Source organism: Xenopus laevis, chromosome 6L (genome assembly GCF_017654675.1).
Source record: "Xenopus laevis strain J_2021 chromosome 6L, Xenopus_laevis_v10.1, whole genome shotgun sequence".
NCBI lineage: Eukaryota > Metazoa > Chordata > Amphibia > Anura > Pipidae > Xenopus > Xenopus laevis.
The window spans coordinates 80,818,777-80,843,413 of record NC_054381.1 but is presented as its reverse complement, the minus strand read 5'-3'; the positions used below and the strand labels follow the sequence as shown (position 1 = coordinate 80,843,413).

Sequence of the window (24,637 nt, the reverse complement as noted above, 5' to 3'; positions counted from 1 at the left end):
TTTTGCAACAGGGGTACTTTATTATAATGCACAAGTTTCAGGGAGTCATGTGAGAGTAATGACATCACTAAGTCCAAATTGTAACCAATGGCATCACTAAGCACCATTTATAAGGATATAATTTACAGGATATTCATGGCTCTTATGTATTATATAGTTAGTAAAGTACCACCTCTTGTAAATTATATACTGAATAAAGTACCCTCTATTGTAAAATATAAGGATATTATAAGTTACCAAGGAATTTCATGACCATATAAAAACACGAAGCCAAAGGCTGCGTATTTTTATACAGGTCATGGAACTCCGAGGTAACTTATAATATCCTCATATTTTGCAACTGGGGGTACTTTATTTATTATAATACACAAGTTTCAGTGAGTCATGTGACAGAAATGACATCAGAACTCACCGTTTATAACTGATGACATCAGAACGCACCGTTTATAAGGCTATAATTTACAAGATATTCATGGCTTTTGTGTATTATAAGGATATTATAAATTACCGAGGAGTTTCATGACCATATAAATACATGAGGTCAAAGGCTGAGTGTTTTTATACCGGTCATGGAACTCTGAGGTAATTTCTAATATCCTCATATTTTGCAACTGGGGGTACTTTATTTATTATAATACCTGTACACAAGTTTCAGTGAGTCATGTGACATCAGAACTCACCATTTATAACTGATGACATCAGAACTCACTGTTTATGAGGATATAATTTACAAGACATTCATGGCTTTTGTGTATTATAAGAATATTAGACATCACTCAGGATGACAATGTAAAAGCAGAAAATCACAAGCAAATAGAAATCACTGAGCAGTTGCATGATGGTATAAAAGAAAAGGGCAATATATATATAGCCAGGCCTGGACTGGGAGTCAAAATAGGCCCTGCCATTCCATGTACACAGAGGCCCAAACAGCCCCCTACCAGCCCAAACAGCCTCCTACCAGCCCACTATATGGTAACTTTCTATGGAACCATAAGGAAGCCCCTCTGGCATTTGCCAGAACCCACAGTCCGGGCCTGTATATAGCTCTATCTGACATTGAAGTATAATTGCTATGGTCTTCCAGCACTTTATGGGTTATGCTTGGAATGCAAAGCTTTAGGATCAGGAATCTTTAGAATAAGACTCTTTTTCAAGTGTGCTAAAAGCAGCATACAGGTGCAAAGTGTATCATATTTACTAAAGAATGAAAAATAAAAGCAGTGAAGGAAAAAGTGATTGTCAGCTGTGCTTGAACATGCATTGTTGATAATATTTTTTTGTACTTTGCAAAGTTCCATACCATCCAACACCCTGGCAGAGAGAATATACCATGTACTTACAGGGTATATCTGTCTCACGTGAACTTGATATCCTTGCAGGTTCTAGAAGGCATTGTGCAAAGTGCTAAAATATTGGCACGGTTTATGCACTTTGCACACTGCGTAAATTACCTCTAAAGTGGTGCTTCACATCAGTTCATGTACAGCCTGGTGAATATCCTGGGTCTTTTAATGTGACCCTTAGAATTTCAGCAGATTTGTTGTTTATGATTCAGATATTATCTGCTTGTAAATGAGAAATTTCTATTGCTGACTGCAATATATTTGCAACGGAGAATAAGCAACTAGAGCTTACTGGGTCAAAAAAAAAAACAAGTTTAGCTAAGAACAATAATGAAGTTAGACATTTTTGTTAAACCTGTGACCAAGCAAAATAAATATGTTGTGCAGTTCATTGTAATGCATGACCTCAGTTTTGTTTGCAAGGTCACAGTCCTCAGCTTGTGCAATGCTGCCTCTGGCCATATACAAGCTCGTGTCCATGTCTGCTCATCTTGTTGTTTGTTCAGTTTTTAGCTCTTTATTATGCCTTTTTAAAGGAAAGGTTAAGATATCAGGAAATAAATGTAGGCACATAGTACGTAAAAGATTTTATTTAAAGGTAAAAATGTTTAGCAAAGACAACATTATACACTAAAAGCTATACATTAATTAATCAGTCATATTTGGTGATGCTTTTTGTGCCCCTTCTAGTGCTGTTGTGCAATACAGAAAATGCTGCTTAAGGGGTAATTTCAGCAGTTTTGAACTGACCAGATAATCTGCTTATTCTGTTGAGCAAATGTGTGCATGTGGGAGACTTGCTAAGCTAAGGCAAAGCTTCTTACCAATTAAGAACCAAAACCATATTATAATGCATTTTTATTCAGGGCTGTTTAAAGTGGCAGTGTTACATTGGTGCACTAGGATTAAGCACTGAAGAGATTCGGAATCCTATAACTATTTGAGTTTTTGTTAGAGATTGTACTAAAAAATAATGCTTAAGAGGATAAACACAAATAAATTGTTGATGTTTAGGTAACATTTATTAAGGCTATACATTTCATTCAATAAATGAAACTTTTCTTGTGTTCAGCAGTGGGTGTTTTACTGCACAATTTAAGCTAGATTTGTAAAAATGTTTCTATAAATGTCACCTCATGATTTACTTTATTGTTTAGTAGTACAATTTCCTTCCTATTCAGAAACCGTTTACCCTGTTAAATAGTTATCTTATGTGGAACACACTTTTGCCTTTCAGCAGCCAGTTGTAAGACACAATCATCAAAAAAATAAAAAGGTCCAGTATTGTATGAACCACATTTCCCTCCATGTAGAGTTTGTAAAAGTTATATCATTGTTAAAACATTATGGTTTATACTGATGCTTATTTGGAGTAGTTAATTTTGTTGTTTAAGGGCTCTTACACATGAGCGTTTTTACCTGCGCTCCCCTGCGTTCCGTTTTTCGGCGTTCAGCCGCAGGGGAGCGCAGGAATAGACGCATTTAATTATTTCAAATGGGGCTGTACTCACACAGGCGCATGTAGGCGCCGAACGCAGGAAAAATGCAGCATGTTGCGTCTCAACCTGCGTTCGGCGCCTACATGCGTCTGTGTGAGTGCAGCCCCATTTGAAATAATTAAATGCGTCTATTCCTGGGCTCCCCTGCGGCTGAACGCCGAAAAACGGAACGCAGGGGAGCGCAGGTAAAAACGCTCATGTGTAAGAGCCCTTAGTAGACAAACTATGGTGATCCAAATCAATGATTAACCCAAGGTCCCATGCATTCTGATTATAGATGCTAAACCTGATTTGCTAAAGCAAACCGCCATTAATTATACAGAACTAACTGCTGTAACCTTTAATAGCCTAGAGTAGAGAAATACTATGGTACCTTTTAGTCATATATATATATATATATATATATATATATATATATATATATATATATATATATATATATATATATATATATATATATATATATATATATAAATAAAAATAACATGGGAGCATTCTCACACAGTAAGCTCATCATACTTTAAAATATGTGGATGGATAAATAAATTGAAAAATAATTCCACAGGCTGAGTTATTAAATATTAAATGTTGTTCTCATAATATGTTCATTCTGTTATTTTAAGTTTTAACCTCAAAAATTATGTGGCTGTGAAAGTTAACTATAGCTTTAATTGCAAGGGGCAGAGAATTAAAAAAAAAAATTACCCCTATAATTTCCTATGAAGCCAATTGTTATCCAATGTGTTTTTCTATTTGCACTAAATTTAGTTTGCTCTGAGTCACTGTGAAACATCTGTTTTCAGGCAAATATCACCCACAGTAAGCTTTTTATTCTATTATAAGCATCACAGCCTTTAACGATGATTTTAGTGTTCCTAAATGCAAATAAAGAAAAAAATCCTGGACCGTCTTCACATAAAAAAGTGCAAGAAAAGTCTATGGCAGCAGGGAATTATGGGGCCATAACCACTGACTTCACAGGTCACAAGGCCACTGAGTAAACACTAGAAACAGTTTGAGAAAATTAGTGTACTGGACAAAGACACATGTATCTGAGACCTACCAGATACACAGTGAAGACATCCAGCTGCTCCACACAGCTGTTTGATATCTGAGTTGGGCGTTTCACACTTCACTTTTGTAAAGTAACTTTTGTTTTAGTGAAATAAACCTGCTAAAAATATATAGAGATATATTTCTCCAAAATTAGCATTCTTTGCTTCCATAAGGAGTCCTTAGTTCTTATAGAGGCAAATGCTGTGTGAATGGCTGGTTAAAACCGGTATCTCTTTATGCAAGCAAGAAATTGGTTTATAGGGCATGCTAAAGGTCCGCTGTGCTGTATTTATTGGGGAAACACAGGTCTGAATTTAAGGAATGCAACTTGAAGCCAGTGTCAATTATACCTCAAGTTACGCCAGCCTTTATACATTACATTTTTGGCTAACTAACTATATAACACAGCTGGGAGTCCCATAATGCCAACTGTATTTTTCTGCTAATCCATAGTACCACTGATAGGTTTGTTGCTGTAAAGAAGGCCCAGTACTGTTAACTAAATATAGATATATGTGTCCAGGTTGTCAGCGTGACATCAGTTTTAGCCAGGTTGCTGCGTTGAGTCAAGGGGTTTTTTAACCAGTAATGCAATGTATGTAGTTTCTATTAAAAACAGTGTATTTCTGTCAGCAGAAGACAGCTGATTAACAAACATTTTTATTTTTAAGGATAAGTAAAATAGTGATAATTTAAAATTAAATTTTTTTTAACATTATGGGGCAGATTTATCAAGTGATGAATTTCGAATTTGAAAAACTTCGAAATTCGAATTCAAAAAGACCAATCAATATTGGATCAAAGTTTTTTTTTTTGGCCAAATAGGTCTGTCTTCTATCGAATAGGTCCGTTTTCGATTGAATTTGAATCGCACTAAACAAAGTACGTCCACCAATTGACTCCAAATAGGTTCTAGGAGGTCCCCCATAGGCTAAAACAGCAATTTGACAGGTTTTAGATGGCGAATGGTCAAGGTCGAATTTTTAATGAGACAGTATATGATAAATTTTGAAATTCAAATTTTCTAATTTTTTTAAAATTCAAATCGAATTTCGACTATTCCCTAGTTGAAGTACACAAAAATTAGCTTGAAATTCAAATTCAAATTTTCACTTTGACCTTTGATAAAGCTGCCCCTATGTTCTAAATCTAACCCATAATGAGTAAATAATGATTTAATTGCTTTGTAAGAGAAGATTGACATTTTTAACAATCATGAAGAGTAAAGAGCCCCTACCACACTTCTCCAGACTTGTAGCAAGCCACACAGTTTGAGAGTTCCTTTTATAACCATTATGATCTGATATGTGCTTTTCACTACTTCATAACTGCAGGGCTCCTTGGTAAGCATATATTACATGTTAAATAATGGCACATGCACAATGTACTGTGGACTTATAAAGGTTTATCAAGTTGTTACAAAAAACCACCATATATATATGATTTATAATGACTTTATTATATATATATTTTATAATATATTTGATCACTTTTTCCTGTTTGGATTTTCTGTGTGTACTGCCATTCTGCCTGTTCAGCTGAATTATCAAAACAGCAGTGCAACTGGTTTTTGATCTTCTATTTTGTGGATACCTATAAAGAGCATCTCTGCCAGAGCAAGTTCTGTCTAATCGTGTAGAAATACAATTATTCTGAAAAATAATATTCGTATACATTTAAGCTGTGCCCTTATTTATCACTGTCTGTTTAAATGAAAATATATTTTGCTATTACAGTTTCAGGAGCCAGAAGCAGTGCATGTGAAGAATGACATTACTGTTGTATGCTACTGATTTGCTTTAGAGTACACACAATTACAGTTACAGTAATGTCTGTATATTTTATTTTCAGACATATATTGGATCTATCCTGGCATCTGTTAACCCTTACAAGATGATTGCTGGATTATATGATCATAATACCGTGGAACAGTACAGCAGGCATCATATGGGAGAGATACCGCCTCATATATTTGCTGTAGCCAATGAATGTTACCGTTGCTTGTGGAAGCGCCATGACAATCAGTGTGTTCTCATCAGGTAATTAGCCACCCTTCAAATAATCGATCACTTTGTCCTTTACTGAATAGACTGTAGATAATTGAACTAACCTAAAGTGACAGGAGAATAAAAGAAACAGATGTAAAATGTTCTCTTTGTAGCTGAGCCTTTCTTTACAAGAGTATGCTGATGTTAGACTGCAGATCTCCTATTAGGCTTGGCCTACTAATGCTAAACTACAGCACCCAGCATCATCCACAACACTTAATGCCTTTTGGAAAGTGATAAGGCAACAATAAGATAATAAACCAACATTTTTTGTAATTAGGTAAAGTAAGCAGTGTAGCAATTCATATTTATATGAAAAAAAATGAAGGTTTATTAAACCTCTGCTGCCACAGTTTAAATCATTTGTCTGTATAGTCTATGAGAACAACATATTATGTTGTTAAAAGAATATCTGGTAATTTGCAAAACTGGTCAGAAAAGCAGGGTGAGCAATTTTATTTTTCATGGCACACCAGGAGATTTGTTGCCCACGTTTCAATTTGCGCTACCGCGGCTGACAGAGCTCCCTGAAACCCTTTTGGGGAGAGAAACTTTGCCAGGCAACATTGGGTGACTTTGGAAAACTCAGTGTCACATATGTTTTCCCATTGGCAATTAACTTTATTGGCCTGGGAAAGCATTTTGGGGACATTTGTCTCCTGTTTTAGTGCAGTTTTAAATGTGGGCAACAGATCACCTTGTACACCAGTACCCTTAAATCTGCTTACTGAGTAAACATTTTTTTTCTAGAATGACTGACAGGCCATTGTCTGTTAGCATTAGGATTAATCAACAATCTTGTACACACCTCACTCATATCTTACAATAAACATTTTTTTTCCCAAAAGCTTGAAGCAAGGTTGCATGAATGGATATACTTGTGCCAAAATGGATATCACTTTATCATAAGAAAAAAGCTGAAACATATATTGCCAAATTGAGTCACACCCATGTTTCATGCTGATTACAACTACAATTCACAGTAAATAAAAATGCTTGAAATGATTTTTTACTGAAATAACTTGCAAGTATGAACACTGGAGTGGTTGTCCTAAGATAACACTGGAGAGGCGATTTTGTAGGAGACCTGAGCTTAGCTATACTGTTTAACTCAAATAACAGAAAGTCATTGGATATATTTAGTTTATTATGTCATCTTTTAAGAAAGTTATTTCTCTAAACAGAATCTGAAGAAATTCCTCTTACGGAACAGCAATGCATCAGTCAATATTTTATATTTATTGGCTGAAAAGCTTAAACTAGCTAGCACCCGCTTGTGGTCACCAGACATTTTGACCATGTTGCATGTCTTTCTCTAGTCTTAGAGCAATGGAGGGAACAGACTAATTAGAAAAGGACAGTAAGTGGGTATTGGTTATATGAAAGGGTAGTTTGCAACCATTATAAATATTTATTGTAAAGTTTATACCTTAACAAACATATCAGACCAAATATAAAACTTTAAAGGTGACTATAGGAACAGACTTCCAGTAGTGTATTATCTCTCAAAGGTAATAACGATTATAAAATTATACATTTTTCATAATTTGATATGATAATATATAATATAGATATATGTTATTTTTATCACCTGCCAAACTACCTGCTGCTTTTATTTTGGTCTCTGCATGATGTTCACAAGAGAAAACTGCTGGTTGTAAACTGACAAGTGCTTGCAATAAAGGCTACTGTGCTGAACATGGAGTTTTCCATTTTTCTTTTTTAATGAAAAATAGTGATTTTAAAATACACAGACTCTACTGTTAACTGGCTGGCTATGAATGCAGACATATGTCAGTGTTATGGCTTCTAGCTGTTGTAAATGGCAACTCATTTACAACAGCTAGAAGCCATAACATTGACATATGTGCCCTAAATGAATTCTAACTTTGAAGGCTAAATGTAATTTTAAAATTCACCATTATATTTCATCTTTTTGTCTTATCCTAAAACGTATATATTTTTATTTCAATATGCTGTTGTGTTTGTCAGTGGTGAAAGTGGAGCAGGCAAGACAGAAAGCACAAAACTTATTATGAAGTTCTTATCTGCTATAAGCCAGCATTCCCTGGAAATCTCTTCTAAAGAAAAGACAGCAAGTGTAGAACAAGCCATTTTGGAGAGCAGGTAAAGTCATTTTTTCCCCCCTAAAAACAGTGTAACTCTATTTCTTTTATGTGTTAAGCACCAAAATTCATATTTATGCAAATTGAGTGACATACCCACATAAGGGTTTGAGGCTTTCACACAATGACCACAGTGATTATACAGCAAAATGAAGTAAATGAACTATAATGTGTTCTGAAAGCGTGTTCTTGCACACTATGAAGGTTCCTGAGTTAATAATGCAGGAGAAGCTTAAGAGAGCTTTTATATTTTATGTTATTCTATTCATATCAAAGTTGCTATCTTTATATTTTACTAATTTGACAGACCCATGTAGCACACTTTTACTCCCAGTGAAGGGCGAGCTATCATTCCATGTTTTGTTTCCATTTCTTTCCAGTAAAGCACAACACAGATCATTTTCAGCAAAAGGAATGTTAGAAATGTAAATATGTGGATAGCACATCATACTATTTCTTATAGCAACTCTCTTAAAACAACTGCCTTTTTGCCTTATTGTTTGCAAATGATTCTGGTTTCAGTTGGAGGATATAACAATTAACATATGAAATACCCAAATGCAATTTTTATTAATATTTTGATATACTATATGACATATTAAATTGAAAATATTCCACTGAAAAATATTTCATTTTATGTTCATCTATTTACCTTTAAACGGCAAATAGCCTGAAATTCACTCTCATCTAGCCATCCACTTAAGGGTGTTATATATTATCTTGTTAATGGAACCAAAGAATCTATAGCCCTGTAAATTACTCTTGTTAACTCTTTACACCATTTTTAGGCTTTACTCTTTAAAGGACCAAAGTTTTTAGAAAACTGTGATAATTTCTCTAAATGGGTATTTTTGGTGCACTTATGTTTTCCCCTACTATCAGATTTATGCCTTTGCCATAACAACAATTAGGCCAATTTATTTTGCCACCTATATATGTCAGTTTGCAATATGACCAGTATCCATTAGTGATGCACAGAATGCGTTGTTGGAAGCCTTAATTTGTTGTCTACCTGGTTTTTTCTATAACATATTTTACATTTTCTGTTGTTTTCACAGCCCAATTATGGAAGCCTTTGGGAATGCAAAAACTGTTTACAATAATAACTCAAGTCGTTTTGGGAAGTTTATTCAGTTGAATATATGCCAAAAAGGACACATTCAGGGAGGCCGAATTGTAGACTGTATCCTTTTTACTCTAAATTGTGCTCATCAACATCAGTTTGTGTTTTCTTCGAAATATTTAATTTAAATCAATGTTTCAGCTCCAAACTTAAGTTGCATATTTATTCCTTGAATATTTCATGAATTTAAGACACTAGTGACACTATTATTTGGATGGGACAAATTGAAAGTGGCGCAAATGTGTTTTTTTTTTGTTTTTTTGCCTTAGCACATTTTCCACACTGCTGCATACTTGGATAAAAGGGGTGGGCTTTTTTATGGCAAGGGGGACATTATCAGTACTTGCAGTATGTGGCTGTTCTGCACTCGCTGTACCTAATATGAGGATTGACACCATGTTATTCCTGTTAATATGTTCTTAATTTTTCCATAAATATAATATGAACCAAGGTGTGTGTGTGTTCTAAGATGGCAGGCATTACTATATGGTGATTCTAGTGCCAGAATTAGTGTAAGGTGAAAGCTACTTCTTTGAAATTGCAGTTCACATACACTGAACATTTTCCTTGACTGCTGTACTTTCCTGATAAAGATTTATTAGAAAAAGTAAGTAAACATTACTATTTCTTTATTTCCTCTTGTGAAAGATTGCTATGAACATTTAGAAGTAAAATCAGTTTTTTTTCCCTTATATAGAACCGTGTGGTACGTCAGAATCCCGAGGAGAGGAACTACCACATATTTTATGCACTGCTGGGGGGAGGAAAGGAGGAGAGAGGTAACAGAGAAACAGAAAAGGCACAAATTATTTGGCTAATGCCACTCAGGTCATGTTTATACAGAAAGTGCACTAAATACCTCCATGTCTTTACGTTAGGCCATGGCGCAGCTGGAAAAACCTTTGGGAAGGTGATCTTTTACATATATATATATAATAGAAGTTGCTCTTCTCACATGGCTACTGGGGTGCACTTACTTCTCCTTTTGGTCTTAAAGGGGCTGTTCACCTTCAAACAACTAGTTGTTTTCAGATAGATCACCAGAAATAACGACTTTTTCCAATTGCTTTCTTTTTTCTATGTGTCACTCTTATTCTAATACTGAAGTGTAAAGTGTAATTTTTTACGTTCTAAAGCAGCTCTGGTAGGGGGGTCGCCAACCCTGTAAACGTTTCTAAATTGATACATTTAGTTGATACATATTTTATCTTTGTCCCTGCCAAGCAGAATTTCTGGGTTTCATTACAGGCAGCTGTTAGAATTGATACAATAGTTGCTAATACTCCAGAAATGATGCTGAGAAATGTATCAACTAAATGTTGCAAAATTGTAACAGTTCAGTGTCTGCACCTGAATTACTGAGCTGCCAGACTGATTAAACTTTAAAATTATAATGGAAAGTAATTGAAAAAAGTCTTTGTCTGGAAAAATCTGAAAACAACTGAACTGAAAATCTTTTTGGAAGGTGAGCAACCTCTTTAATCTGAATCATTCATTTAATGTAATATTTGCTTCCATACGGATGTCTTGGAATCCATAAAAAGACCATCCCTTTTATCCAAGTATAGTTAAGCTTAGGGACAAGAGCAGACCAGGTAAGAATAAGCTTTGTTGTTCACTATTTCCTTTTAAAATTTATGATGTGCCTATGCCCTTCTCTCCATTGATATATTCTTTTTTTTATCTCTCCTAAAAAGTGGATGCTGGGAATTGCTGTTAACAACAGCTAGTTTGTAAAAGGTAGTTCATGGAGATGGAAAAGTTTAATCACTAGGGGGTGCCAAACAGGTCCGGGCTGAGAATTAAAATAGGCCCTGGCATTTCAGGTACACAGAGGCCAATTCAGCCCACACAAAGGCCCAAATAGCCCCCACCAGCCCACAAAATACTGACTTTCTATCTTATAGCAGCCCCTCTAGCATTTGGCAGAACCCACAGATTGCCAGTCTGGGCCTGGTGCCAAATGTTAGTCATCTCCCAGTGCTCCGGACCAGTGCTTTAAACTTTTAGCACAAGGCTGACTTTTTCACTCTACTCTGCATGTGTCTGCCTGGGGCATTTGAAGAATGAAAAAGCAGAAGCCTGGGGTATCAGGGGTGTGATTATAAGTACTGGGGGTACCTAATATTTGGCAAACCCCATTGATTTTACCTTTCGTTTTTTAATTACATTAAATTAATTACTTTTATTAGCCAGAATGGGACATCTGAAAGTGAAAAGGTCCATACAAGAAAATGAAATGTATAAAATGACAACCAGACTGCTTTTCCAGTTGCAGGGTGGAAATATGCAGAACTGAAAAGCTTTTAATTAAAAAAAGCATATAAAATAAATAATATAGACTAAATGAATAGTTGCTTAGAATAGTTAACCTTGCTAAAGCCTTATATAAAGATAAACAGTCTCTTAAGCTTTTTGGTTTGATTAAAGTTACTATATGAATACAAATCTTGAGTAATATATTTAAATACATGGGATATAGCCATTAACTGGAGTTGCCATGCTTGAATGAAAGTTCTATCTTCTTTATGTTTGAATACAACCCGCATGAGTTAACTATATGTTTTTCAACCAAATCCTTTTTCCTAGATGCATTTTATTTATTACAAGCGGAGAAGTACCACTATTTGAATCAGTCTGGATGCATCCTAGACGAGACTATCAGTGACAATGAGACTTTTCAAGAAGTGAAAGTAAGACAAAACAAACCACTTTATTTTGTATGTATTTTCAATCATAAAAAATAATGGGACAATCTGAATTGCTGAATTTTAACACCCCACTAAATCTTTAAAGATAAAACTTCCATCTCTTTGCCCAACCACACCAGATTGCCTCTATAAACCTGTACCAAGTGGAGCAAAAGGTATAACAGAGGTAAAAATCTTAAACTGAGCATCCACAGTTGAAGTTGATCTGAACTCCTACTACACATGGTATGTGTCTGCAATAACTTAAAGGGGACATTTTGCATAACCTTCATATTCAGATATATGATGAATCTTTCCTCAAACAATGTTATGATGCAGAAAAAAAAACGTTTTGAATGCATTTTACCTGCTAAAAGTGTCATTACATTAGAGCTGCATTGAGAACCTCTCAGGTCAGTAGCTAGGCTGAAATGAGGTGTGGGAGTGTCTGTTCATTCTCTCACAGGAAATGGTAACAACACTGACTGACAGGCTGAACTCTGCTGTAGCTTGGAAAGCCCCTCCCATCTCCCTGCCTGTGTGTTTTTTTCTAGTCTGCAGATAGCTGTCCTATGCTGCTGCCTGATTTTTCTATTTGGATTTGTGGGTTCTGGCTCACTTACAAAGTTATACCATTTGTTTTATGTATTCTTAACCTTATCATCCATAACAGATTTCATTTTGTTACATAAATCTTTTCCATATGAAACCCCAAGAAGGACAGAGTAAAATGCCCCTACATTAATTCAATCTGTGTGTATGACAAAGCATAATGACTACCTTTAGATCTAAATATAGAAAACCATATATTTTCGGAAAGTACACATTCCCACGAATCTAAATTGGGTATGCATGTCTTTGTACTCCAAAGTACCAAGCCACAAACCATTCCTAAATTTGGTGATTTTGGTGACATTTCCAAATATCACCTCAAAATTTCTACCCTGCAGCATCATATTACCCACATACTTTTAGGTATCAAGAGAAATCACCCCAAATATGAAAGCCTAGGGTCCTCTGAACAGTTTGATGCACAATATGTATAGGTGTACCCAAGCACGTGGCATATAGGGGCCCCAAAAGGAAGACCCCCATATGGTCTGTCATTTCAGATACTGCAAAATCAACACATTTACATCGTTTGGGGGGGGGCAAAGGTAGGAAAAAGTATGTTCACCCCAGAAAACCATATCTTTTCGGAAAGTACACATTCTCACGATTCTAAATTGGGTATGCATGTCTTTGTACTCCAAAGTACCAGTCATCACCTGATGACTGAATAACCAGTTGTTTGATTCTTATAATGCATACCCACTCACACATACAAACTCACTTCCACACGTACCCACTCACACATACAAACTCACTTCCACACGTACCCACTCACACATACAAACTCACTTCCACACGTACCCACTCACACATACAAACGCACTTCCACACGTACCCACTCACACATACAAACTCACTTCCACACGTACCCACTCACACATACAAACTCACTTCCACACGTACCCACTCACACATACAAACTCACTTCCACACGTACCCACTCACACATACAAACTCACTTCCACACGTACCCACTCACACATACAAACTCACTTCCACACGTACCCACTCACACATACAAACTCACTTCCACACGTACCCACTCACACATACAAACTCACTTCCACACGTACCCACTCACACATACAAACTCACTTCCACACGTCCCCCACTCAACTACAACCCACCACATACAAACTCACTTCCACACGTTACCCACCACATAACTCACTCCACACGACCCATACAATACAAACTCACTTCCACACGTACCCCACTCACACATACAAACTCACTTCCACACGTACCCACTCACACATACAAACTCACTTCCACACGTACCCACTCACACATACAACTCACTTCCACACGTACCACTCACACATACGTACCCACTCACACATACAAACTCACTTCCACACGTACCCACACATACAACTCACTTCCAACACCTCACACATACAAACTCACTTCCACACGTACCCACTCACACTACAAACTCACTTCCACACGTACCACTCACACATACAAACTCACTTCACACGTACCCACTCACACAACAAACTCACTTCCCACGTACGTACCCACTCACACACTTCCACATACAATCTCACTTCCACATACACTCACACTTGCACACATACCCACTCACACAAACAAACACACATACCCACTCGCACAAACAAACACACATACCCACTCGCACACATACCCACTTGCACACATACACACATACCCACTTGCACACATACCCACTTGCACACATCCCCACTCACACACTTGCACACATACCCACTCACACATACCCACTCACACATACCCACTCACACATACCCACTCACACATACCCACTCACACATACCCACTCACACATACCCACTCACACCCTTGCACATATCCCCACTCACACCCTTGCACACATCCCCACTCACACATCCCCACTTGCACACATACCCACTCACACATACAAACTCACTTCCACACGTACCCCACTCACACATACAAACTCACTTCCACACGTACCCACTCACACATACAAACTCACTTCCACACGTACCCACTCACACATACAAACTCACTTCCACACGTACCCACTCACACATACAAACTCACTTCCACACGTACCCACTCACACATACAAACTCACTTCCACACGTACCCACTCACACATACAAACTCACTTCCACACGTACCCCACTCACACATACAATCTCACTTCCACACATACAATCTCACTTCCACACGTACCCACTCACACATACAAACTCACTTCCACACATACAATCTCACTTCCACACATACCCACTCACACACTTGCACACATACCCACTCACACAAACAAACACACATACCCACTCGCACAAACAAACACAGATACCCACTCGCACACATACCCACTCGCACACATACCCACTTGCACACATACACACATACCCACTTGCACACATACACACATACCCACTTGCACACATCCCCACTCACACACTTGCACACATACCCACTCACACATACCCACTCACACATACCCACTCACACATACCCACTCACACCCTTGCACATATCCCCACTCACACCCTTGCACACATCCCCACTCACACATCCCCACTTGCACACATACCCACTCACACATACAAACTCACTTCCACACGTACCCACTCACACATACAAACTCACTTCCACACGTACCCACTCACACATACAAACTCACTTCCACACGTACCCACTCACACATACAAACTCACTTCCACACGTACCCCACTCACACATACAAACTCACTTCCACACGTACCCACTCACACATACACACATACCCACTTGCACACATACCCACTTGCACACACACACATACACACTTGCACACATCCCCACTCACACACATACCCACACACACACACTTGCACACATAACCACTCACACACACCCATTCACACATACCCACTCACACCCTTGCACACATCCCCACTCACACATCCCCACTTGCACACATACCGACTCACACATACAAACTCACTTCCACACATACCCACTCACACATACAAACTCACTTCCACACGTACCCACTCACACATACAAACTCACTTCCACACGTATCCACTCACACATACAATCTCACACACTTGCACACATACCCACTCACACATACAAACTCACTTCCACACATACCCACTCACACATACAATCTCACACACTTGCACACATACCCACTCACACATACAAACTCACTTCCACACATACCCACTCACACATACAATCTCACTTCCACACATACAATCTCACTTCCACACATACCCACTCACACATACAATCTCACTTCCACACATACCCACTCACACATACAATCTCACACACTTGCACACATACCCACTCACACAAACAAACACACATACCCACTCGCACATACCCACTCACATACCCACTCACACATACCCACTTGCACACATACACACATACCCACTTGCACACATACCCACTTGCACACATACCCACTTGCACACATACCCACTTGCACACATACACACATACCCACTTGCACACATACACACATACCCACTTGCACATATCCCCACACACACACTTGCACACATACCCATTCACACATACCCATTCACACATACCCACTCACACATACCCACTCACACATACCCACTCACACATACCCACTCACACCCTTGCACATATCCCCACTCACACCCTTGCACACATCCCCACTCACACATCCCCACTTGCACACATTCCCACAACTCACTTCCACACGTACCCACTCACACATACAAACTCACTTCCACACGTACCCACTCACACATACAAACTCACTTCCACACGTACCCACTCACACATACAAACTCACTTCCACACGTACCCACTCACACATACAAACTCACTTCCACACGTACCCCACTCACACATACAAACTCACTTCCACACGTACCCACTCACACATACACACATACCCACTTGCACACATACCCACTTGCACACATACCCACTTGCACACACACATACACACTTGCACACATCCCCACTCACACACATACCCACACACACACACTTGCACACATAACCACTCACACACACCCATTCACACATACCCACTCACACCCTTGCACACATCCCCACTCACACATACCCACTTGCACACATACCCACTCACACATACAAACTCACTTCCACACGTACCCACTCACACATACAAACTCACTTCCACACGTACCCACTCACACATACAAACTCACTTCCACACGTATCCACTCACACATACAATCTCACACACTTCCACACATACCCACTCACACATACAAACTCACTTCCACACATACCCACTCACACATACAATCTCACACACTTGCACACATACCCACTCACACATACAAACTCACTTCCACACATACCCACTCACACATACAATCTCACTTCCACACATACAATCTCACTTCCACACATACCCACTCACACATACAATCTCACTTCCACACATACCCATTCACACATACAATCTCACACACTTGCACACATACCCACTCACACAAACAAACACACATACCCACTCGCACATACCCACTCACATACCCACTCACACATACCCACTTGCACACATACACACATACCCACTTGCACACATACCCACTTGCACACATACCCACTTGCACACATACACACATACCCACTTGCACACATACCCACTTGCACACATACACACATACCCACTTGCACACATACCCACTTGCACACATACACACATACCCACTTGCACATATCCCCACACACACACTTGCACACATACCCACTCACACATACCCATTCACACATACCCATTCACACATACCCACTCACACCCTTGCACACATCCCCACTCACACATACCTACTTGCACACATACCCACTCACACATACTCACTTCCACACATACCCACTCACACATACAAACTCACTTCCACACATACCCACTCACACATACAATCTCACACACTTCCACACATACCCACTTGCACACATACACACATACCCACTTGCACACATCCCCACTCACACATACCCACTTGCAATGCTGACCTGTCACAGCAAGGCTCCTGACCCTGTGAGCGCTGCTATTTGCGGAATGGAGGAGCAGCGCAAACGGGAGCAGCGCATCAGCAAGGCTGCCCGCATATAATCCGTGCTCTGTGGGAATGTCCTGCCCCAGCACTTGCCCCAGCACTTTCCCAGTCTCCCCCCAGTCTCCCTGCAACTCGTCCCTTTACTCACGTTAAACTTTCAGGCAGGGTAGTAGGCGGAGTCGGCACTGAGGATAATATTCAGTGTGCTCGCTCGCTCCTGTTGCTGTCTGCTCGTGTGCAGGAGAAGCTGCATAGAAACAAGCACAAGCTGCCCTGAGAAGGACCCCAGCGTGATTGACAGGGTGCCGAGATTAGCTCGATAAACAGCGCCTCCCCCTATACACGCCCAGTCCTTCTCAGTAGCTGCTGCTTGCAGAGAAAAAGCAAGTGAAAGAAAGAGACGGCCGACGGCCGTCCTGCCAGACTGTACAGATACCAGCACAGGAAATGAAGAGAAAGGGAGGAGCAAGATAAGAAAATCACAGATAACACAGAAACTTGAGCCAAAAGGTATCTTAAACACAACATTATATTCAACTAGAGAGGTACATTTCCTGAAGAAAATGTGAGTGGTGCTTGCCGTGGCAAAACTCAGGCCCAAATCTGATTGGCTGTTGTTGCCCCGCCCCTTTTTTTCCTAATTGTGAACCACAGTCACTCAGTGACTAACATACCAAAGTTTGGGAATGCTGTCATTTAATGTGTAAAAATGGCAGCATTTCTATTTTTTTCTATTGAAAATCAATGAATGAAATTTGATTGGTTGTTGGTGGCTCCGCCCACTTTTTCTAAACTTGAAGTGGAAACCCCCAGCGACCACATTTGTGATATTCAAGGTCCCTGACATCAATACTGAGAGAATGGCAGCCTTCTTAATTTTTCCCATTAAAACCAATCAAAGAAATCTGATTGGTTGGTTTTGGCTCCACCCACTTTTCTTAATTTTAATCCCAGTCCCCCAGTGACCAACTGTGCCAATTGTGAGGAGGCTGCCATTAACCGTCTAAGAGCGGCAGCAGTTTAAAATTTTCCTATTTAATTGAATGGCTGAAATTTGATTGGCTGTTGTAGACTCCGCCCACTTTTTGTAAATTTTGGCCGCAGTCACCCAGTGACCCACGGTGCCAAGTTTGGGAGCTCTGGCTTTATTACTGTGAGAATTACAGCTGTTTACATTTTCTCATTGAAGTCAATAGGGAAAATCTGATTGGTTGTTTGCGGCTCCGCTCACTTTTTTGGGTCCCCAAAATAGGACAGAAAAGTCACAACACCCCATTCCCGAATAAGCTGAACGGTTTGACACCTCATTCATGGGTCTGCGACAAACTAATTATTCGATAAATTCCCCATTATAAGTCAATGGGGCAAATTTGGGGACCTCTCCTGCCCCGGGGGTAAAACTTATACCCTCGTGTGGGGTATCATCTGACACAGGTCGCAAACCTCTTCAAATGTGGTAAATTTAACGTTTCTACAAGATTCCCTCTCTGCGCTAGAATCCGTCAAAAGTTGGCCTCAATGTTAATCTATGGGACTTTTCGGGGTGGTTAATTGCCCCCGCAAGGGGCAATTAACCACCCACCCCTTAGAAAAGTCATACCACCCCATTCCCGATTAAGCCGCACGATTTGACACCTCATTCATGGGTCTAGGACAAACGGTGCGGGACTAGTTACGCGCCAAACTTTCATACGGAAGAAGAATAAAAATAAGTTTGCAAGATAACAGTAGTGATGCTTTGCTTCGCAAGCACCACTAAAAACAAGCACCACTAAAAATAAGTTTGCAAGATAACAGTAGTGATGCTTTGCTTCGCAAACACCACTAATTATATTACAAAAGGGTTAGCTTAAGCCTGAGTTGAATATGATGGTATATGTCCCCTTTAAAAGCGAAGATTCAGCTAGATGGTGCCCTTCAACCCTGCTTCGCTTGTTAACACTCGGTGAAAGACACTGATTTGTCTTTAATATACAGAAATCTATAGAAAAGAAATATAGAAGGCCACGTAACATAAGGATATATCCAGTGCTGTAATAAATAGGTTTGCCTCTGTTTTTTTCTGATAACAGTAATAAGACAATGCATTGTGCCTTAACTGTTATATAAATCTACAGAATTTTTATACCAGGCACTTGCTGGAGTGTGTGTAACTAGACTGATATTGAGCCTGTACATGCCCTTGTATTGTGAAGATTGAAATATTAGTATTACCTTTTAGAACTCACAAGCCTAGCAAAAGCGATCCTCAGTATTGTGACTGTACTGCCATGTGCTTTTGCTGGCTTCTGTACTTTCTTTTATACAAATTTAGATATAATCGCCATGACTTTCTAGATGTTATTGTAATTGGCAATATAACTCTTATAGCAGAGTAAATAACAGAAGGAACACATTGGATAATTGATGTAGATTTGTACAGGGCCAAAAGATTATTATCCTTTCTGCTGAATCAACTTAGCTGCTTGCTCTTCTTGCACTTCAAAAATGCCTACAAAGTATTTTATACAGTTTTGCAATAGTTTCCTAACTTGTTTAAAATATTTAGTTGTTCAGCAGCACAGGACATTCTGTACATCATATATAACTTCTCTCAGAATGCAGAAAATGTCACTATAGGAACCATCACATAGTATGAAAAGAGAAGTTGGAAGGCATGTCCTGTACGTGGTAGCTCACATAGTCAGCTCATCTGTACATGATTAGGAAAGGACTGAGCTGTGCTAAATAACTGTGCATTAAATACATATGCTTGCTTAAACAAATAACTGAAAACATAGTTGCTATATTTTTGCTAGTTTTCTATGGATGAATAGTAAAACATTGGCACAGGATATTGTTTGTGTTAAAGGCGCATTGTAAGCCTAAACCCAGTATTTTAAATATGGACACAGTAAATAGGACAATGTTGAACTACATTCTGTATATATATATATATATATATATATATATATATATATATATAATTGTAACAAAATCTTTTATTTTGCCATTATAAAGCACAAATTTGAAAGGTAGCATCCCCCCCACACACACACATTTATAAACAGGATGATTTGTACAGAGCTGCCTATCTACCTTAAAACAAGCAACCTAAGCTGCAGCCTTTGAACAGCTCATTATCAGTGGCTTCTCAGTGAACCAGTAATTAGTTTTATCAGATCCTTTGTTCAGTGGGCCGGGAAGTGACAGGAAATACTAAAGTGAAATTGGTTTCATATTCTAGTTTAGGGCCAGAAATAACAAAAACCAAAGATATTGCTTAAAGGGATACTGTCATGGGAAAAAATTTTTTTTTTTCAAAATTAATCAGTTAATAGTGCTGCTCCAGCCGAATTCTGCACTGGAATCCATTTCTCAAAAGAGCAAACAGATTTTTTTATATTCAATTTTGAAATCTGACATGGGGCTAGACATTTTGTCAATTTCCCAGCTGCCCCTGGTCATGTGACTTGTGCCTGCACTTTAGGAGAGAAATGCCTTCTGGCAGGCTGCTGTTTTTCCTTCTCAATGTAACTGAATGTGTCTCAGTGGGATTTTTACTATTGAGTGCTGTTCTTAGATCTACCAGGCAGCTGTTATCTTGTGTTAGGGAGCTGTTATCTGATTATCTTCCCATTGTTCTTTTGTTTGGATGCTGGGGGGGAAAAGGGAGGGGGTGATATCACTCCAACTTGCAGTAAAGAGTGATTGAAGTTTATCAGAGCACAAGTCACATGACTTGGGGCAGCTGGGAAATTGACAATATGTCTAGCCCCATGTCAGATTTCAAAATTGAATATAAAAAAATCTGTTTGCTCTTTTGAGAAATGGATTTCAGTGCATAATTCTGCTGGAGCAGCACTATAAACGCATTCATTTTGAAAAAATCTTTTTTCCCATGACAGTATCCCTTTAAATAAGACAATAGGCAAAATGTATGTTGAGCACAAGCCATATTCATTCAGCTGTTTTTTGAGTTCTAAAGTCTGTGTTGTTAAGCAAATTTCATCCATGTAGAAAATTATGTGGCACATTATCAAATGAAAATGTAGCATACGTGTCGCTTTTGTTGTTTAAAATAGATCTGGTATATGGCTGTGACTAGAAGATCTGCAGGCTTACATAGTCCCTACCGTGCACAAATGGGCAATGACGTTATTTTTTCTGAAGTATTTGTTCCCTGGATATTTGTTAGTTCTGTAATAATAAGATTGCAGAGGGCATATTTGCCACTTCTTTCTCTGTCATCTAAGTGATTTCAGACCCCCTTCCATTTCAGTCCTACATTTCTGGTTGTTCAATTCCCTGGGCCATGAGGCTTTCCTGTAAATTCCACAAATTTATATCTCAGGAGACCCCTTATATTAATTACTTAAAATCCCCCTACAGGCTGCCATGGAAGTTATGAAATTTTCTAGAGAGGAGGTCAGAGAAATCTTTCGTCTACTTGCTGGTATTTTGCACCTGGGAAATATGGAATTTGTAACTGCTGGTGGGGCACAAATCTCATCCAAGACAGGTAAGAATTTCAGAACATGAATTCTTATTTGGTCTTTTCACAAAAAAGCTATGTTCTTCACCAATTATGTTCTCAACATCTGAATCATGTCTAGCTGAGACAGTTAAAGGGCAAATAAACCCAGTACTGAAATGTGGGCATAAGACCACTGGTTCATATCATAGAGCTTCTCCATATGTACAGAGGCAAAGCAGCTATAATGGTACCAAAGAGAGTACTCACTATATTTTTCTCTAACCAAATCCTGTATTTTGTTTCTCTCTGTCTTTTGATATGTTGGCAGCCTATAACTGCAAATTTACTTCAAATATATCACAGATTACAAACACATATTTTCAATAAAATGATTATCTTCAATAAAATGTATCTTCAATAAAATGTATCTTCAATAAAATCATGCATTCATGATTAAAAAAAATGTATTACAATTTTTTTATGTATTTATAGCCTTGGTTTATAAAGGCCATTTACTACTATTTACTAGGCGCTAAACTGTCTCAATGTAGTTACTCCTGTCAACCATTTGGGTTGGAATTAGCTCTGATCAGTCTATCTGGTTATTATCAATTACTGGGCTTGTGCAAATTACTACCTATATTAATAAATGAGGTCCAGAATCTTTCTTTAGCATACTGGTTACTAAATGTTTTACATACCAAATTCGAAGTGATCGGTTTACCTCCAAGCCAATGAATTCTTCTATCTAAATTATTTTTTTTGTAGCACTAGGAAGAGCTTCTGAATTGCTTGGGCTGGACTCAGAGCAGATGGCAGAAGCCCTAACACAGAGGTCTATGATCCTCAGAGGGGAAGAGATATCTACACCACTCAGTGTAGAGCAGGTACTTGTAATTGAGTAGTTTAAAATATTATTTGCAGAGAAAATTTACTTTTAAGCAAGGTTATTCTATTTAATCATCTTCATCTTCTCACAAGTGATAGTGTGAGATGAAGTAGTGGGACAACTCTCATTAGAGAAGGAATGTTTAGTTGTATATTATAAGCATTAAAGTCGCTGATTGGTTACTGGCTGGTAACCAATCAATGGAAACCAAGAGCTGTTATGTTAGATATCCAGTCACTCCAGCCTTTATACATTACATTTTGCCTAACTATATTAGCCTATGTATGTACCCAGTATTTATTTTTATACTGAACAATTCCTTTAAAGGACCTTTGCCCTTCGGTTAACTGTCTTTATTCCAGCACTATCTAATGGCTGACTGGGCAACAGTCACAAAAGTATCCAAGTTAATGGTCACAGAGGTCTCTGGCAATACAGACTCCCTCACAATTTATTACAAAATGTAATCAAGTTTGTTTCAAAAGGATAGATAGATGAGAGATAGATAGATAGATAGATAGAAGATGCTTGATTTTTATCAAGAGACCATTTAGTTGCTATTGTAGACCTGTAGCAAATGTTGCACCTTTTATATAGAAAGTTCATGTAAATTCTAAAAGTGCTTAAAGGACCACTCTGTAAGTTTAAATCCACATCAATTAATTTTTAGGGTTTAGTTCCTCTTTAATAGAAGTGTTTTCATAAAGGCATTGGCAACATTTTTTATGGGAACTGTGACCGATGTGCTCCTTTACTAGGACTGTGAGTTTTTATTTAAAATATTGAAGTATTTATTCAAATGTGTTTAAGGCACTTTATTTCACTAACTTAGGCTGTGGATAGCAGAGATTCAATGGCCATGGCACTGTATTCACAATGCTTTGCATGGGTCATTAAGAAGATCAATAGTCGCATCCAAGGGAAGGATGATTTCAAATCCATTGGAATCCTAGACATTTTTGGCTTTGAAAACTTTGAGGTAATTCAATTTTCATCTTTTGGAACAACTTTGTCATTACACGCTGATTTTATATATAAAGAATAAATATCAAAGCTGATACTCGTGTCTAGATATGCCTAAAAAAGTGCAAGCTCAAACTGGCTCTAATTAAACAAATGTTTAATTACAAGTGCAGTACTGCAAAGTCAGAATTGTGCAGTAATCTTCACATATCAAACAACAACAAGATGATATAGAGCTGAGAAACGGGATTTACATTGGTTAGTTATTTCGCATCTTTAATTAAATCTGACCTGCTGGTTTTAAAGAGCATGGGGTGCAGGTTCAATATTATCTATACATACTGTAGCTATACATCATTCTAACCACTTATATATATATATATATATATGTTATAAAATCAGTTACAGCATGCCCTCTAGTGGTGGCTTATACTTGCAGTTTAGCTAATTCAGAGATATTGTATAGTACTTGTGTAAGAAGAGGGAAAAATAACCTATACTGAATAATAAGCAGTCCAAATAATTTATTTTAATAATTTATATATTCCTTGTAGTACATACTTTGTAGAAGATTTCTTACTGTAGACTTCTTGTGGTACATACCTCATTATTTAACTTGCAGAAGAAGTATTTATATTTAAGCTAAAAATAATAGAATAGAATATACTTTTTCAGGCACTCATCAGAGCTGTATGTGTTTTGGAAATGTTCTTTTATAGTTATATTTACAATACTCTGTATAGTTTTGTCATAGGGGCCATAGCATTTTATATACAACAGAACAATAATAAAGGTT

At 38.2% G+C, this 24,637-nt stretch overlaps 1 protein-coding gene across 2 annotated transcripts in view; it reads left to right on the top strand.

Annotated features, from left to right (window-relative positions):
* Positions 1 to 24,637, top strand: part of LOC108719082 (unconventional myosin-X) — a 185,172-nt gene that overhangs the window by 95,215 nt on the left and 65,320 nt on the right. For both annotated transcript variants that reach the window (XM_018267695.2, XM_018267699.2), the window contains exons 4-12: positions 5,753 to 5,940; positions 7,942 to 8,076; positions 9,134 to 9,258; positions 9,792 to 9,805; positions 9,896 to 9,977; positions 11,788 to 11,891; positions 21,905 to 22,034; positions 22,758 to 22,876; positions 23,711 to 23,857. In XM_018267695.2, coding sequence (XP_018123184.1) covers positions 5,753 to 5,940; positions 7,942 to 8,076; positions 9,134 to 9,258; positions 9,792 to 9,805; positions 9,896 to 9,977; positions 11,788 to 11,891; positions 21,905 to 22,034; positions 22,758 to 22,876; positions 23,711 to 23,857 — 1,044 coding nt within the window. The remainder of the gene's footprint in view (positions 1 to 5,752; positions 5,941 to 7,941; positions 8,077 to 9,133; positions 9,259 to 9,791; positions 9,806 to 9,895; positions 9,978 to 11,787; positions 11,892 to 21,904; positions 22,035 to 22,757; positions 22,877 to 23,710; positions 23,858 to 24,637) is intronic.